At 42.8% G+C, this 17,262-nt stretch overlaps 2 protein-coding genes across 2 annotated transcripts; both read left to right on the forward strand.

Moving 5' to 3' along the window:
• Positions 1 to 1,743: 1,743 nt before the first annotated feature.
• On the forward strand, positions 1,744 to 12,370 carry mthfd2 (methylenetetrahydrofolate dehydrogenase (NADP+ dependent) 2, methenyltetrahydrofolate cyclohydrolase). Its single transcript, XM_076270091.1, has 8 exons — positions 1,744 to 1,973; positions 4,166 to 4,350; positions 5,554 to 5,676; positions 6,209 to 6,361; positions 7,201 to 7,308; positions 8,263 to 8,355; positions 10,698 to 10,823; positions 11,109 to 12,370. Exons 1-8 carry the CDS (start codon positions 1,894 to 1,896, stop codon positions 11,255 to 11,257), a joined length of 1,017 nt encoding a protein of 338 aa, XP_076126206.1. The 5' UTR covers positions 1,744 to 1,893; the 3' UTR covers positions 11,258 to 12,370.
• Positions 12,371 to 13,161: 791 nt separating this feature from the next.
• arl6ip4 (ADP-ribosylation factor-like 6 interacting protein 4) lies at positions 13,162 to 16,283 on the forward strand. The gene is made up of 6 exons (XM_076271058.1): positions 13,162 to 13,337; positions 13,816 to 14,021; positions 14,251 to 14,601; positions 14,690 to 14,807; positions 15,098 to 15,167; positions 15,302 to 16,283. Exons 2-6 carry the CDS (start codon positions 13,826 to 13,828, stop codon positions 15,356 to 15,358), a joined length of 792 nt encoding a protein of 263 aa, XP_076127173.1. The 5' UTR covers positions 13,162 to 13,337; positions 13,816 to 13,825; the 3' UTR covers positions 15,359 to 16,283.
• Positions 16,284 to 17,262: the final 979 nt, after the last annotated feature.

The following is a 17,262-nucleotide window of genomic DNA, read 5'->3' on the forward strand; positions in this document are numbered from 1 at the left end:
TTTAGAAATAGACAAATTGAGTGAAGCCTGCTCCTATCCTCACTAGGCTATGGATCAGACATAAGATCTAGTGGAACATATGTTTAGGCGTTGTTCCCAAGAATCACCATAGGACGGCAGCAAAGACACAGGTGACAGCTGTCAAACAGTTTTCTGAATATTCCTATGTTGACATTATATTGAAACTGCAGATTATTCTTAAAGCATATTGGAGAGGCAATGTGTTCCCTGTGTATGAATTTGAAATGTATCTTCTCTGCCTATCTGTTTTTCTCTTTATCTCTCTATGTATGAATGCATTTACTGTATCTATTCATACTCTCAATGCACACTTTTTACATTTTTTTAAATATAAATGTTTATGTGATACTGTATATATACGGTACTAGGTAGGGTACTAAGTACGGAACTAAGTATACTACACTATACAAAGCTAAGTTTAACACTTTTTTCATATTACATTTCTGTATCCACTTTCCAGAGATAAAATAGTAAAATAAGACATAGAATCAAACAGCATAAAAACACAAAAGATTCTGCCAGTATAGTGAAACATCTTAAAACATCACTTTACAAGATAAAGCATGCTCATAGGATATTTCATACATTTCAGGAGCAGGAAATGACTGACGCAAACTGTGGAGCAAGTTTCATTGCTTCAACTGAAGAGCAATTCAAATCCTGGCCACGTGAAGGCAGTATTATCTCCATGCAACAGTCAATGCAGCAGCAGGAGCTGTCTACAATGTTTTCAAACTAACTAAAAAAAACATTGCATACAGTAGTTGTTTGAACTAGAAAGGGACATGTGCTTTCTGTGTTGATTAGCATTTCTATTGAATAACATTTGAATAACATTTTCAGGCTAGATGTTTACATATGCCTATCAGCAAAGTTGCAGTTTCTCTGAGTCAGGGAATTGGCTTCATGAACTTAAGCAAGAGGAAATGTAACCACCAATGTTGAGGCTGAGAACATTGAATCATAGAGTCAAGTAGTGCACTCCTTGCAACCCACTCTTTGTGAGTCTGCGTGCAATTTTGACCTCTTGATGTCGTCTTGCATATATGCCAGATGGCTAACACATAATGTACAATGAAAAGATCATTCTGACACTACTGCCATTAGATACAAATTATGCATTTGCCTGCATTGGGACATAAGAGATATATTTGTGATAAAAAGCCCACAAAGTCACATTAGACAAATTGTATCGCTCAAGGAAAAGATCTTAATAATAATAAAATAAAATAATAAAAATAATAAATTAATAAAAATTAATAAAAATAATAATAATAAAGATTCCCTGTCCATCATTAGAAAAGGTTAATGCAGAGTTTCACATGCTTGTGTAAGATAATAGTCTGTAAGCAAACCTGAATTTACCCAAACCCAAAGACCCAAATATTTAAGTCTGGCTACCCAGAATGTATTGACATTAGAATAAAATAGCCTACCCTAAAGAAATAAGCAACACCTAAGACGTCAGCCAATGTGGATTAAAATACAATTCTTCAGCTAATTATTTGTAGGCCCAGCCTAATAACAAATCCGTTTATTATACAGGCATTATTTTAAAAATGGGGACCTTTCCAATATGAACCAGCAAATGTAAAATTGTAAATGTAAATGCAAAATGTAAAATTGCGCTGATCAGCATTATGAGCGCGTGGGCTGACAGAAGAGAAAGAGGGCGTGGTTCGTTAAATGCAGACGCCGATGACGTTCCTAGTGCGTAGAGAAGAAGGTAGGAAGGTTAAAAGCCGCTCTTCCTCATCTGCCTTCCCCACCGACGACCCTGTCCGGTCTTGCCGTTTTGTCGTTGCTGCCTAAACTCCACATCGCTTCCTTCCTACTGTAAACATCCTCTTGGGGTTTAGTTTTTACCGAACGATGGCAACCATAAGAGCACTGAGGAAACTGTGCCAACAAGCTCACCACCAGGCATGTAGCCTCCATGTGTCCGCTTCAAGGTAACGTTAAAGCCGCATGAAACGGCTGTGATACAGTGTCTGAACACTAGCCGGTTTCGTATTATTCCATTGTTTTGATGTATTTTTTCTCTGGTTCTTGCTTTTTTATGTTTACTGGATTCGACAGCAGACCATGTTGCTATGCAACACGTAATGACTTATCAGGCTCGCAAATGTTTTATCACGAACCGGCGTAGCTCTGATAAGCCGTCTGGAAGTCGGTCTCCAAACGGTCGCATTTGCTCATTTTGTCGCATGACCTAGTTGTTGCGCTTTTTCTTCGATATGTGGAATTCGGATAGTGATTGGATACACACTGCTGAATACAATTGAATAGTTACATTATTGTTGTCTTTCTTATGTAACACCCGGAACGAGAGTGCACTATTAATTGACAAAAAACTGAAGCGCCATCATGTGGTGCAACTGGTAACCGTACACTGCCTGGGATGATGAAATCGTCCCGCTCACTTGCATTGCCCATAGAAGCCCCTCTGGTGAACAGGCTCCAGCGGGAATGCCCTGTGAAATTGGGGGTGGGGGGGTTAATATCGCTCCTGTGTTGACCAAGAGGACAAAAAGCAGTTGTGTTTAGACTCGGGATTGATACAGTGTAGCTCAGCACGTGCTGTTTTTTTTATTATTTAGAACATGCCACCCGGCACCACGGTGCGTAATGCACTGAAATTGGATAAACTCAATTTCTGGGTGCACGAAACCACGCCAGTAAACTATGCACATCGTTGCTTTGACTTTCATCCCCCTGAATTTATGGAACCTGTTCCCACTCTTTAGAAAGGAAAATTTCAGTTTAAAATTGCCACTTAGTAAATATAGGGCATTCCACGTTTTCATGTATGTAATGTTTACTGGTTGTAGATTGATTCATTTTTTTAGGCTTCTGTTGTCATGGTCACTTTCATGTCCAACTGGTTTATTGCTTTTGTTGATTAACCCTTCAAGTTGAACACTTTACCATAAAGTGGAGTAACTTGCAAGATGCACTTAATAGATAGGCCTGATGTTAATTAAAACTCCCAACATTAACAGATCTCTAGATGATGCTTGTCAATTACGAGTGTTTTTTTTTTTCTTAATGCAAGTAGGCATAGAAGGGTGTTTAACTTAACTAAACTAAGGGGCACCTGTAGCCACAGTGGAGCAGGCAACATTGCATACGAGAGTTGAGAAGCACACTAGGTGCCTCTTTGTCTCCAGTGCCAAACTGCCCTGAATTCTTGTAGCTCGCCACTTTTCACCTCGCAAAAACCCAGTTACATCACTGTTGATGCCTCATTAAACCTCAATAAGTGATGTTATATAAGAACGATCTTGCTTTCTAGATATTTAAAAAGGCTTGCGTGTGGCCAAGCTCACTTTGCGCCTGCTCTGGGACTTTTTCAGTGCATCAAGCTAGCGTTTGAACCACAATGATTGAACATTAATCATGGGCCGTTTTGCAGAACAGGTTTGAACAGTTAGGCTACTCTATTTTTTGCTGCTGGTCTGTGCACACTGTTTTATGCTGGATCAGGCTGCTGCACTTGCCATTCCAAGCACGCCCCCTGACACACACTACACAAATACGTTATTTTATATTGGCCCTGACAACTCAAAGAAGGGATGGGAGAGGTTCTCACTTTTTTTACATTTCTCTAGTCTTTGCCCTCCAGTTATACTTCTCCATCTTGTCTTGCTCAAGAACCCAGCATGGCTCAACATTCATGTCAACCATCCAGAACATAAGCAGTTCTGACCCTGTGTCCCAGCTCACTATTGCCAAAGAACACCTTGTGATTGAGACTGCTGACTGTTGTTTCCACTTCCAGTTGCAGCAATTAGATAAAATGTTGAAGAACTTGTGCATATGAACACCTGTACCTTGTGGAGAAAGTGCTACAGTACAATCAATAGTAGTTTAGCACTGTTTGTTTCAAGCTCTCAATATGGCAAATTTTAAGTGAAGCCCTAAGTTTTTCAAAAGTTGCTGTTTGGCAGAATGGAGCACTTTTCTTTAAAAGCATGGAGTTGGACAGATCAGTCATTTTCATCATCATCTGGACCTTCAGGGATGTTTCATTTCAGATAAGATGAATACTGTCCTTACTTGGGAACTAAGAGCGCCATGGCTGAATATGGCTCTTGAGACAGCTCTTTTGACCCTGTGCCCTCTCTGTCCTCTAACCCCACAGACAGGAAGCAGTTGTGATCTCGGGCAGGAAGCTGGCACGGCAGATCAGGGAAGAGGCGCAGGCAGATGTGGAGGAATGGGTCGCCTCTGGCAACCGACGACCTCACCTTAGCGTCTTGCTGGTGGGGGACAACGCAGCCAGCCACTCATACGTGCTCAACAAGACCAGAGCCGCAGCTGACGTGGGTAAGTGGACATGCTCACACACACACACACACACACACACATACATACATACAATAACAGGCCACATATCATACAATCTCAAGCAGAGACCAGAGATGGTAGTGGTCTTAGTGATGGTGCAGGCCAATTATATTGTTGGTCTCCTCAGAAACTGTCTGGTGCTGTGACCAGCCAAGATTACCATGACACTGTGTTTGCAGATCACATGTTCGAACACAGCAATTTAGGGGAAAATGGTGGAAGAGGGAGACTTATCATAGCAATAATTAGCAGCTACTCATGTGGATAATGTATAGATGTATCTCCATTACGTGTGTCTACGACTAGAGCTTCTCACCAGCCTTAACAGATACCGTTCACACTCGGTATCATGTTTCAAAACACTTTAGGTCAAAATCACACCGGAATTCTCCTTTAAGACTGAGTTGCCTTGGGTTTCAGTGACTGGGTATCCGCTCTAGTCCAGTGCTAAGTAAGGGATAATGTATAGAACGCCGGTCATTGTCGGGAGATAGGTCCCGACAGGGCGAACCGGACCCCGACGCGCAGCGGAGGGGTCTTGTTCCGCCCTGAAGGGACCTATCTCCCGACAATGACCGGCGTTCTATACATTATCCCGCTTATTACACGGCTACTTACCAAAACGACACAATAAACTCCCCACGATATGACTCTTTAGCCTACATAGCCTAGGCTATAGCCTATTTGTTACCGTTTCATCATGGCTTTTGCTGAGAAACAAATAGTTCGCAACAACACACGCTGAACTTGAATCAAACATTCTTTAGAACACAGCTGATCAACCGTCTGCTTTCACTTTTGAATGAAGTTCCAATCCTTGCGTAGTGATATGAAAGAATTGACTTAGAAGCACAAAGCCCATTTTCCTTGACAGCGGTCTGTTATACTTAGCAACGGTCTGTTATTCAGAATCAGCAGACCGCCGAACGTTGGGAAGGCCCATTCAAGTGAATGGAGCATTCTGCAACACTATGAAGAGCCGTGAAATAAAGAAGAAGAACAACAAGCACCAAATGGCATGTGGTTAATAACAACAGACTTCACAAAGTGTATACTCTAGTTTTGCTACGCTGTCCCCACTGGTGCCGAAGTGCACGATTTGCAAGTGCAACGTGTTTTTGACGGGTGGAGATGAAGAGGAGCCTACGGTAATCTAATTGCTGATTCATTCTTCCTGCTCAGGCATCAGTAGTGAGACCATCCTAAAGCCATCCAACATTAGTGAGGAGGAGCTGTTGGATCTCATCCACAAACTCAACTTTGATCACAGAGTGGATGGCCTACTGGTACAGCTGCCACTTCCAGGTGAGTGTGTGTACACACACACACACACACACACACGCACACGCACACGCACACGCACACGCACACACACACAGACACGCACGCACACACACACACACACACCCATGCCTACTGTTGTGCTCTCACATTGACTAAAAGGTCAGAAGGCTTAAGGGAAAATGTCTGAGCTTTCTGCTTGGCAGTACTTTAACAAAGCATTTTTCCTCTTGGCACTTTACCCAAGACATTTGCATGCATGACACATAATGTTACGACTATGTTATATTGGGGATTTTTCCAGTGTGTTACAATGGCTGCAGTCTACCTGCCAGTTTAGCTGTGGAAGCATCAGTCTATATCACATGTCAGATCACCTAGTTCCAGGAAAGTGCAGCTATTTTAGGCCACTTGGCTCACGTAGTCCCCTCTCCTTTTTTTATTACCTCTCCCTCGTCTTGTTTTCGCTCTTCGACTTCTTCTTTGTCTCTTTTCATCTGTCTCACTGCTATTCTGTTCCCCTTCTCTATCCCCCATCTCTCTCCCTCACACACAGAGCATATTGATGAGCGGCGTGTGTGTAACGCGGTGTGTCCTGATAAAGACGTGGATGGCTTCCACGTGGTGAACGTTGGCCGCATGTGCCTGGATCAGACCACCATGCTGCCTGCCACCCCCTGGGGAGTTTGGGAAATCATCAAGCGCACTGGTGAGGAGCATCACGATGACCTATGTCCTTTAGCTACTCATTGCACATTCTATCCCTATTTTGAAAATAAATAGTGATGTTGCTTGTAAACTGCTTTAATAAGGGCTAACTCGTCCTGTCCTCCATGGACCTTTTTGACCAAAATACGTAGCCGAAGTGCGTTCAAATTTGCAAGCATAGGGGGGCACTGTGGCGCAGCAGGCTACAGCACCCATACCATGTACGGGCCTGAGTGCCCACGGGGACCCAGGTTCGAGTCCGACCTGCGGTCATTTCCTGATTCCCACCCATCTCTCTCTCTCCCCCACTTACTTCCTGTCACTCTTCACTGTCCTGTAGGAATAAAGGCAAAAGGCCCAAAAAATATACTTTAAAAATTTTTTTTTTAAAAATTGCAAGCATTGGAGAAAGTTTCCAAACAGTTTTCTGTATGCGTTGAGTTCTTTTTGAGCTCTTTGATAACACTCGCAAACAGTTTCATCCAGGAGGTAGTTCTCTGGGAACATACAAGGGATCTGGACTAAGGGTTACCGTTGAAACAGAACGTTTACACAAAACTGTTCATAGGGAACAGGTTTGCCACAATAGTTTGCCAAATTGGAACCCTCAGTGGTCCTGCGGACTTCACTTTTATCTGCAAAAATACAAGTTGTTGTAAATAATAAGTTTTACTGTGTTGTCCCTGTCCTGGTACAATAAAGACTGGAATTTTACTGTGTAGACCATTATGTGTTATGATACTGAAACGCAATGCGTAAAAGGTGTTTTGTGTTGGGGATGCAAGAAGAGTTGGAAGGGTGATGAAAATATGGCCCAAAAGTGACGAGGTCTCCTTGCAGGTATCCCCACACTGGGCAAGAACGTGGTTGTGGCTGGCCGCTCCAAGAATGTTGGCATGCCCATCGCCATGCTGCTGCACACCGACGGGAGCCACGAGAGACCCGGGGGTGAGTCCTGTCCCAGATCAGTCGTCTGGGGGGGGGGGGGAATGGGGGATGGGGGATCAAAGGTCAAGACACGCTAAACCTCTGAAAACTCTGGCTTTTGATCTCCATGGACGTTGACCTACATATCAGAATGACCGAAGGGATAATGATCAAGCTGGGTCCGGGGTTGTTTGGGGTTATCGCTGTGCTCTCAGGGTTCCTACGCAGTATGGAAAACCTGGAAAAGTATGGAAGTATTGATTTGAGTAATTGCCAGGTCTAGATAAGTATGGAAAAAACAAATAAGGGTATGGAGAAATATTTGTGTTTCCAGACTATTGCATCTACAGTACTAATCACTCCACTCAGGTCAAAATGAACCATTCCTACTGTTGTGTAGCTTAACTGTCAGTCCACATCATCAAGATACATTTGAAAAAAATCTAACCCACAAGGGGACCCTGGTACCAAAACCAAATCGAGAACCCCTGTTCTATGCACGTGCCCTATACCATTGTGCACTGGTATGTTTGCGTAGCTCTGCTATTTTTGGCTAAAACACTGGTAGACTTTTTTGATTTTGTAAAAATTACCAAGACATGGATACTGCATTATCTGATAAACTGTTATGCAAACAAATAATACTGTTTACGGTGATTTCTGAGGCCTCTGCCAGCAGTGCACTAGTCTCCAACATATGTAGGATATGCTGTAGCTACAGAGAACTAAACATGTGAGTGCACCCAACACAGCACTTCCCCAACGAAAAGTATCCAACAATGGGCAAGTGTTTTCTGATAATGAAGTTAAAAAAAACATTATTTTACAGATCTTCACAATGCTAGTAGAACGCTCCACTGACAATGTCTAGAATATGGTCAGTTTGGAAATTTGAGTATGGAAAAAGTATGGAATTGTGAAATGGAAAATGTGTAGGAACCCAGCTCTGATGCGGTCATGTCCTCCATTGTTCAGGTGATGCCACAGTGACCATCTCTCACCGTTACACTCCCAAGGAGCAGCTCCGGCAGCACACCCAAATAGCCGACATCGTTGTTGCTGCAGCAGGTAGGAAGCCCTCTAACACACACGCACACACACACGCTCACACGTATGTGTGGACTTTGATATGACTGAGTGTGTTAGTCTGCTGTAGAAGGGGGTCACTTGCGCTTCAGCCTGGTTGGTGCTCACGGAACAGGACGCAGAAGTCAAAAAGGGAGATTCAAGGTCTTAACAGGAGCCAAGGAGCACGACCGGAGCACTCAATGCTTAACGTGTTTTTATTTGTGCAAACTGACTCAAGTTTCGACGCCCATGCGTCTTCTTCAGAGTCACTCTGAAGAAGGCGCATGGGCGTCGAAACGTTAGTTCAGTATGGACTGCTAAACCTCTATTGACACTTGTCCCAAGATGGCCAGCGTGTCATGCTGAGCGGTCAGAGCGCAGACATGGTTTATTATGCCATGTGACCAGTGATGCCAGTAACGCGTTACTTAGTAACGCGTTAGTCTATTTTTACCACTTTTTTCAGTAACGAGTAATCTAACGCGCTACTATTTACAAACCAGTAATCAGATTAAAGTTACTTATCTAAGTTACTGTGCGTTACTATTTTTGTCATTTTCCTTAATAAAAAGATATATTCTTTGCTTTCTTCTTGTCTTGGGGATTAATGTCATGTAGGCTATGCTCACGTTTTCAGCATGAGGACAATTCACGTGCAGCGACACAAACGAAAACAACAATGGAGGGAGAGAGAGAGATGCACATTTCATCAATCACTACTTTGAGTTTGTGTCAGCTAAACATGACAACATTAAGGTACATTGTACATTCTGTGCTGGCGACAAAGTGCTGTCTAGCTAGACATCCCAAGTCTCCCAAAGTTTTGGGAGTCTCCCACATATTGATAGCGGCTTCCTGACGCCCGCAAATTACATAAAATCCCCCGGAACCTAGAGCGAACAAGAGCACGCAAGCCAGACCGGACTTCAAATCAAAGATTCTAGAATCTTTGCTTCAAATCGCGTGTGCATAGCTTAATGCGCACACAACGGAGAGGGAGAGAGAGAGGAGTGGTGCGTTTGTGCCTGAAGCGCATCCAAGACAGAGAGCATCCTGGTCTGTTTTGCTAAATCAACCAATCCGTTTTCAGTGTAAGTGCTTATATCTCTTTTCTCCCAAACATAATTAATCAGTTCAGTCAGTGTATCTAGGAACAGAAGCGTCATGGCAGCGTCAGTGCCCCTCAAAAAGGAAGATTTAAGACCCATTTCACATCAGACTACACAAAAGTGTACCCAATTGTCTTAAAAGATTAAAACATAATGATAATCTTGCACACTGCACTGTTTGTAACAGCAACTTTAGCATTGCTCACGGCAGGTTAAATGATTGCAAAAGACTTGTTGAGGTGAGTTTAACAAGTGTAATTTCATTTGCATATTACTCAGGCCTATAGGCTACAAGATGGCTAGTTGCCAAGGCTACATGAAAAAAAATCTACATATTTTACTATAACAATTTCTATCAATAGGCCTTCCTTATTTGGTGTACTTAGACATTATTGAACAAACATCTGAATTTCAGTATCTAAGTAGGTTAGATTGGGATGTCTGCTATACATTGCTGTTAAAATGCACTTCCAGTATAGTAAGTATTGGCAAAACCGGTTATCATTTTTATGTTGAGGCGTTGGGGGTGTTGTCGGCAGCTGCTGAAAGTAACTAATAAAGTAACTTGTAATCTAACATAGTTACTTTTAAAATCAAGTAATCAGTAAAGTAACTAAGTTACTTTTTAAAGGAGTAATCAGTAATCAGATTACTTTTTCAAGGTAACTGTGGCAACACTGCATGTGACCTCTCACACAGACTCTCTGAGAATAAAAACATATCTGCTACACAGGAGGGCAATCTGTAAAGAACTTACAGTAACCATATCACAGTGCACAATACATCCAAAATTCTGAGTCACTCTGAAGAAGACGCATGGGCGTCGAAACGTTAGTGAGTTTGCACAAATAAAAACACGTTAAGCATTGAGTGCTCCGGTCCTGCTCCTTGGCTCCTGTTAGACCTTGGATCTCCCTTTTTGTGTTAGTCTGCTGTCTGGTCTGTGTGACCCAGACAGTTTTAGACCTCTCTGTGGATTCTTATCACTAATCCCTACCTAGTCGGTCGTCCTCATTTAGGCTAATCTGCTCTCAGCACTCTCCCCTAAGATTCCTCTGTCAGCTACACTCACAATGGTATGGGAGGTGTTGCATTGCATTGCAAAACTACACAGAAACTATTTGCATATCACCAAGCAGAAACAGCATGAAGGCCCAAGCTGAACTATAATCAATGTGTGCTTTGAAGTCAATGACTTGAATTTGTATTCACCTACACTGATTTTTCTCCCAGGTATTCCTAACCTGATCACAGCAGATATGATTAAGGAAGGGGCAGCAGTGATCGATGTGGGCATTAACAGGGTACAGGACCCCTTGACTGGCAAAAACAGGCTGGTGGGAGACGTGGACTTTGAAGGTGAGTGGTGAGCGGTTACTGCTGCCAGTGTTTGTGCTGATGAGATGAAGAATAATCACACACACACACACACACACACACACACACACACACACACATGCATGGTGGTATATGTGCTAAAGGAAAAAGCTGATTTTGGTTGTTCTATAATGGTACACATAAACACTATATAGCACTTGCTAATCTGACAACATTAAGGTGTAGTCACAGCGAAGGTCACAGCCAGCCTACACACCCGGAGCTCGTTGCCCTCTGCTGATTGTGTGTTTGTGCGTTGTCTCTCAGGAGTGCGGCAGAAGGCCAGCTTCATCACCCCTGTGCCAGGGGGAGTGGGCCCCATGACCGTGGCCATGCTGATGAAGAACACTATCAAGGCAGCCAAGAATCTGCTTCTGACCCCCCCAGAGCGCATGCGCATGGTAGCCTCCTCCTAATTCTCCACCCCTCAACCATCCAACCCCAGGATCCCAGTACACATTCCATCCATCCCTGGCATCTGCTCTGCATCAGGAGCGACTGGGAGGCAGAAAGGCGATAGCTTTAACTTCTATTTTTATTCTTGAACTGTCCAACCCCCCTGACAGGTCAACGTGTTACACTCACTGACTCCCTCACTCAGTCCATTTATTTCTTTTTTTTTTCTCCAGTGACTGTTACAGTTTTTTATTATATTATACAGACTGTTATTATTATTTTGGAAACATTTCTATTTATCTCTTTTTTTGTAGTGGTAGGGAAACCAGGAGCAGGATTTAATTAATCAAGAACCAGCAGTTTTATTTATTGAGCTTTTTTCCCATTCTTATAACACTTGTCAACTGTGTCAATGCAAGAGTGCGCACAAAAGAGGAAAGCAAGTCGGTCGGGAAGGTTTTTATTATTATTATTATTATTATTATTATTATTATTATTCAGAAATATATTCATCTTGCAACAGATACACTGCATCCTAACTAACAACCAGTATCTACGCACTGCGCCAATGCAGTAGGGGTGCACCATTGCCAGTGGAAAGGACAACTTGTACCTTGTTAAAGCCTTTTTGGTGTGCTGCCCCCCGCCCCCCCAGCCGGTTGCCATTGGCAGCAGGAGGGCAGTAGGCCTGTGAAGCAGAGTGGCAGCATGGTGCTCTCTTACGCCATGGATACAAAAACCCTGGAAACCCAGACACATTCTGCAGCACCCACTTTCTATTCAGGGGCCACTGGACCACTGCCAGCTCTAGGCCTCTCTTACCCCCTCTACAGTGGTAGGCCCTAGAGTGTGCCTTTGCCCTGTGTGTTTGGAGGGGTTGACCCAGGTTCAGCTGTACTTAGCTGCCAGTGGGTTGATGATGTTTATTAGAGTATTAAATCAGTGGTACTAGTAAGGTTGTGAATGCTGCAGAGTTGTGTGTCTGTTTGAATGTGTGAATATAAAGGGCTATTTATTAGCATTCAGCTGAAGAGGTCAAGAGTTTATACAATAAGCTTTAAGTTCTACAGAGTTGCAATATAAAGGCCTTTGTAAATATTTAGAGATAAATAAATTCTCAAAGTGGAAATACATTTGATGACTTGTTTTTTTCTTTTGCCACCTAAGTAATTTATGAATATGGCACACTGAAAGATATACTGGTACGCACTTACATATATGAATCATCTACATCACTGTTTAAAGCCTAGAGCAATCAGTGTAATCTTTGGACCATGGAACTACATATTACACATTAATTATAAGGATCATGCGGTATTCTAACAATGGAAATGGATTGTCAGCTAGGACCAATGTCCCAATTAGACACCTTTATTTGTATTAACAGTAGGCCCACTAAGGCCAAGAATAAGGTAATACCCAAACCCATTGTCAAATTAACAGACTGACCGCATTGACCTTGTCTAAATATAAAGCAATAGGCCTTTATCACGGCAGCCGAAGTAGGAAGTGAACAGCCCTGCTCCTGTGAGCACAGGTGTTTCTAATTAAGTGTCAGATTCGGCCACAGTTACTTCAACCAGAGGCCTCGTTAATGTTTTTAGGAACACCTGTGGTTTGCCTGCCAACAGGAAACTGAACAGCCCTGCTTCAGCTGCCGTGATAAAGGCCTATTTATAGTGACCCAATTTTATATTGAATTAAAACAATATGCCACTTTATTTCTTTAAAGTCCAGCAAATATGTTACAGTTATATCTACAACAAATTATATTTACCACTGACTTAACATCATTATGTAGGCTACATCATGTAAGTTTTGTAGTCAATAGATTTTTTTAAAGTAAAATCTGTTCGGAACTGTAATGTGTGGGTGTGTAAGCCGCGCACGGAAGGACGGACTCTCTTCCGCAACTTCCGGAAGTCCCTGTAGGACCGAGAAAATGTGACGCAAAGACAACAAACACTGGCGGTGGAAGCAGAGCGCAGACGGTCTTCTTCGTTCCGCAGTCAGGAAATAGTTTATTACTTTACGACGTAAAGCTTACGTGTATTATAGACTTTTATATAGAGTCTCAAGTGGGAGTCTTTTCCTGAAGATGTAAGTAATTAAAATTACATAATTTCGATGTATAAGCGAACTCCGCTTGGTCTGGGAGTAGGAGAGTAACTTTGTTAGTGTTAACATTAACAAGACTTGTAGTACTCTGCGCTGGATGCAAAGACAGTCAAAGGAGGATATTGTTTGTTTGCTAACGATTTAATATAAAGTTATGCTGTTGGCACGCTCAACTTCTGTAAACCTGAAGTCAGTATCGAGATCAGTGTTACAACATTAGGTTAACGTTAGACATCCCTTTACTCACTCCGAGTGCCTTAATCATCGCTCAGTAAACCTAGCCCAGTTTTTGTAACTTCTATCATTATTTGTTTTTAAGAATATATTTTAAATTAATAATATATTTTCATTATATATATATCCCAAAGTAACCAAGGTTGGCCGTATTACTGTAATATTAATTGCGGCTGTCGCAGCAACACTGCTGGGATTCTTTAAGAAGTCTGTCTTCTCTCTGCAGACTGAGTAAAATGGGTCGAGGTCGGAGCAAATCGCGAGACAGATCTCCCGGGAGGTCACGGAGTAGACAAGCACACGAGAAGAAGACTGAGAAGAGGAAACGCAGAAAGTCTTCATCGTCATCTTCTTCATCCTCCTCTTCCAGTTCAAGCAGTACTAGTCCCAGTACCCGAAAAAAGAATGCACGCACCTCCAGCAACAGTCAAGGTTTGAGTCACTTTACTAGTGATGGTATTGTACTGTCTTTTTTACCATTTTCATTAGTATGAAGATGCCCTGGACCTATAGATAGATAGATAGATAGATAGATAGATACTTTATTGATCCCTAGGGGAAATTCAAGGTATTATTATTATAGGTATTATTCATTTAATACTGTTGTGATGTATTATCTGTCAGTCATAACCTCCGTAGTCATCATATATGTGTCTCACAGACAGAAAAAAGGAAAAGCGCAAGGATGCCAAACGTGAGAGAAGCTCCTCTTCATCGTCCTCCTCCTCATCTAGCTCTTCATCTTCGTCCTCCAGCGATGAGGAAGCCAAGAAAAGAAGAAAGCGCCGCAAGGCCAAGAAGCGCCTGAAAAAACTGAAGGCTAAGGAGAGGAAGAAGGAGAAGAAAAGGGAAAAGAAGGAAAGAAAGAAGTTGAAGAAGTTGAAGGAGATGGCAGAGAAGGCACAGCTGATAACAGCCCCTGGGGGACCCCCTGCCTCAGTCTCCGTAGCAACGCTAGCCCCCGATTGTCTTGAGACATGGCAGGGTGAGGAGGCTGTAGAGCAAGGACCAGGTAAGTGTACCACCTATGTATAACACACCATTTTGAGCTGTCTCAGGACAAAACTGATTTACTTTGAACCATGTCCCTCCTTCCTCAGTGATGACGGATGAGCAGAAGGCCCGCCTCTCCACTAAACGTCCACTCACTAAGGAGGAGTATGATGCCAGACAGAGTGTCATCCGCAGGGTCCTTGACCCAGAAACAGGGCGGACCCGGTATGTTTTCACTCTGGTTACCCTACCTATTACAGTAATGTCAATTCTTTCTCTTGGTAAAGTGATTGCCTGAAAAGACGTTGGTCACTGGCTCCACCACCAGCCACTGTAGTTCTCAACCATTCCCTCTTTTATGATTCATGTTAGATAAAGGACTGATCTGAGAACCTACTTTCCATTCCGCTGTATGAGGATTAATGCATTCTGTAGAGTGTTGTAAGTTGCATACTGTATATGGAGGGTAGATCATGATATAACTGTAACTGAGATTTGCCTATGGTTGTATTTAGCCTGATACGAGGAGACGGTGAGATCTTGGAGGAGATTGTCAGCAAGGAAAAGCACAAGGACATCAATAAGGTAAAGTTCACAGACTCTCCCTGAAACATTGAACATTGAATTTATTTGAACATTTTAATGACAAGGATTTTCTACCAATCATAAGCTGTTGCATTCCTACAGTTTCTTATTGTTGTCAACTTATCTGATTTCAGCAAGCCACCAAAGGTGATGGTAATGCCTTTGCCTCTAGACTGGGCATCAACAGGTAGAGGTCCCTCTACCCTGACCCGTGTCCTCCCTTCATCTAATGTGTCTACTCTGGGCCGGGCAGTAGGACAGCACATCTGGCAGGGCCCTGAAATGGATCCCTGTGGGACCTCATGCCCACCCAAACTCCACCATTCAAGCGGTCATCTTCCTGCAGCTGCTTCCTGACCTCATCCAGCTAGATCTCACTGCCACGTTCGACACCAGAGTAACATTTGTGTTTTGTGGTTAAGATCAGAAGAAACTCCTCAAGATGGATCATCAACTTAAACTTGTTGTCCATTGGTAGAGCTGCTTTATCTGTTAAATGAATAGTCCAAGAATCTTACAGCCTTAACCATTACTGAATATTTGTTCTTTAGAATTCTGTTGCCTAAGGAAGACAAGTGATGGAAACAGCTCTCTGGTGATATTATATAAGTTGTGCACAGGTGAGCCGACTGAACATGTGTTTTCAGAAGAGCTCAGTCATGGGTGAGAGAAATGGCTTATATTACTTCAGTGTCTGAGGCAGTTGATGATGGTTGTAGTTTGAAAGGGTTGTGTTGTCAAACTAAGACTTCTGAGGGGTCACAGAAAAAGCTGATGACTTGGAGTCATGTTGAAGAAGTGTTATTCCATTTTAAAAGTTTAAAACATGTCTTAAAACATCTGCATAAAATAAACCCTGTTTAAATGGGAGTATAGTGTATGAGCTTTATGTGATATTGTGATTTGTCCTTGAACACACCTGTCACTCATGAATAGTAAGCTGAGTGCAACATTTAGGGAAGCGTTACTTCCCACGACCCATCTTATCAGGGTTCCTAACCCAAGGGCATCAACATGAGTACATTTTCCACTCATGAATCATCTATGTAAATCGCTATCTGTGTAAAGAGGATGCTGTGTGAGTTTCAATAAAGAGGCTACAGCAGACAAAGTTAATTCAATTATTCTTATTTATATACAAATTATGAATATTCCATTTCTTGTACAACTTATATCCATGTCTTCGTTTCCTGGTTCTTCATCATTGTGCCAGTGTTGCCCTCGTCAGAATGTTGAGCTGGGGTTGATTTATATATACCGCGTCATGCTGCACATTTTCTGGCATGTGGTTGTGACTGTGTCCTCTGAGATTCAAGCAGTGCTGTTTTTCTGTCTGAGGGCTAACAAGTATGAATTGAGGCACTTTGGCTTTGAGTGGCTTCACCTCACTATTTTAAGTCTTACTGTCTGCTTTCAGAACACAAAAGATCCCTTAATCTAATTCTTACATAGCATAACATTTTACAAGCTATTTGCCTAGTTTGATTTTTTACTGATACATTACTACTGGAGAGTTCAATGTGAAAAAAAAATAATGGGGGGGGGGGGGGGTGATTGATATGTGGATGACTAAAAGCATCCCAGCCTTGTTAGGGTTCAGTGCAGACAACAGGCCGTCAGATGGGGGCAGCTCGGTCTAGAGGAGAGGCTGGACCAGAGGGTGCTGTGATGTGGGCAGAGGTAGTCTTTGTCCAGCAAGGGCTAAAAGAAGGGTGGGTGGGGGGCCGGCTGCTTCGCCTCCCCACCCTGAGACAGGGGAAAGCCGGTTCTACTTAAATACTGTACGTCCTAAAACTTCAAATCTTACCCATTAGAAAGGCACAAGGGGGCGCTGTAAGGAATATTCTAGCATTCAAGTGTCTCACACTGGCTTCATCAGACAAGGGGTTATTTTTTAAATAAGCGCCCCCTTGTGAAACTGGAGGACTTTAGTGGTCTGTCCCTGGCCCTGTTTGACAAGTGTGTGAAGGTGTGTGTCAGGGAGGCATCATGTGGTAGGAGCCTGGACTGGGTCAGTATACTCAGCAGCTTCTTGTGGACATTCGTGCTGAAGGTCGGACGAGGAAGTATGAAGTAACGTCACATAATCATAGAA

The sequence above is a fragment of the Alosa pseudoharengus genome, unplaced genomic scaffold (assembly GCF_046254945.1).
Source record: "Alosa pseudoharengus isolate Yale_2024_CS ecotype anadromous, Long Island Sound unplaced genomic scaffold, YU_APseudo_1.1 YU_APseudo_1.1_scf_6, whole genome shotgun sequence".
NCBI lineage: Eukaryota > Metazoa > Chordata > Actinopteri > Clupeiformes > Clupeidae > Alosa > Alosa pseudoharengus.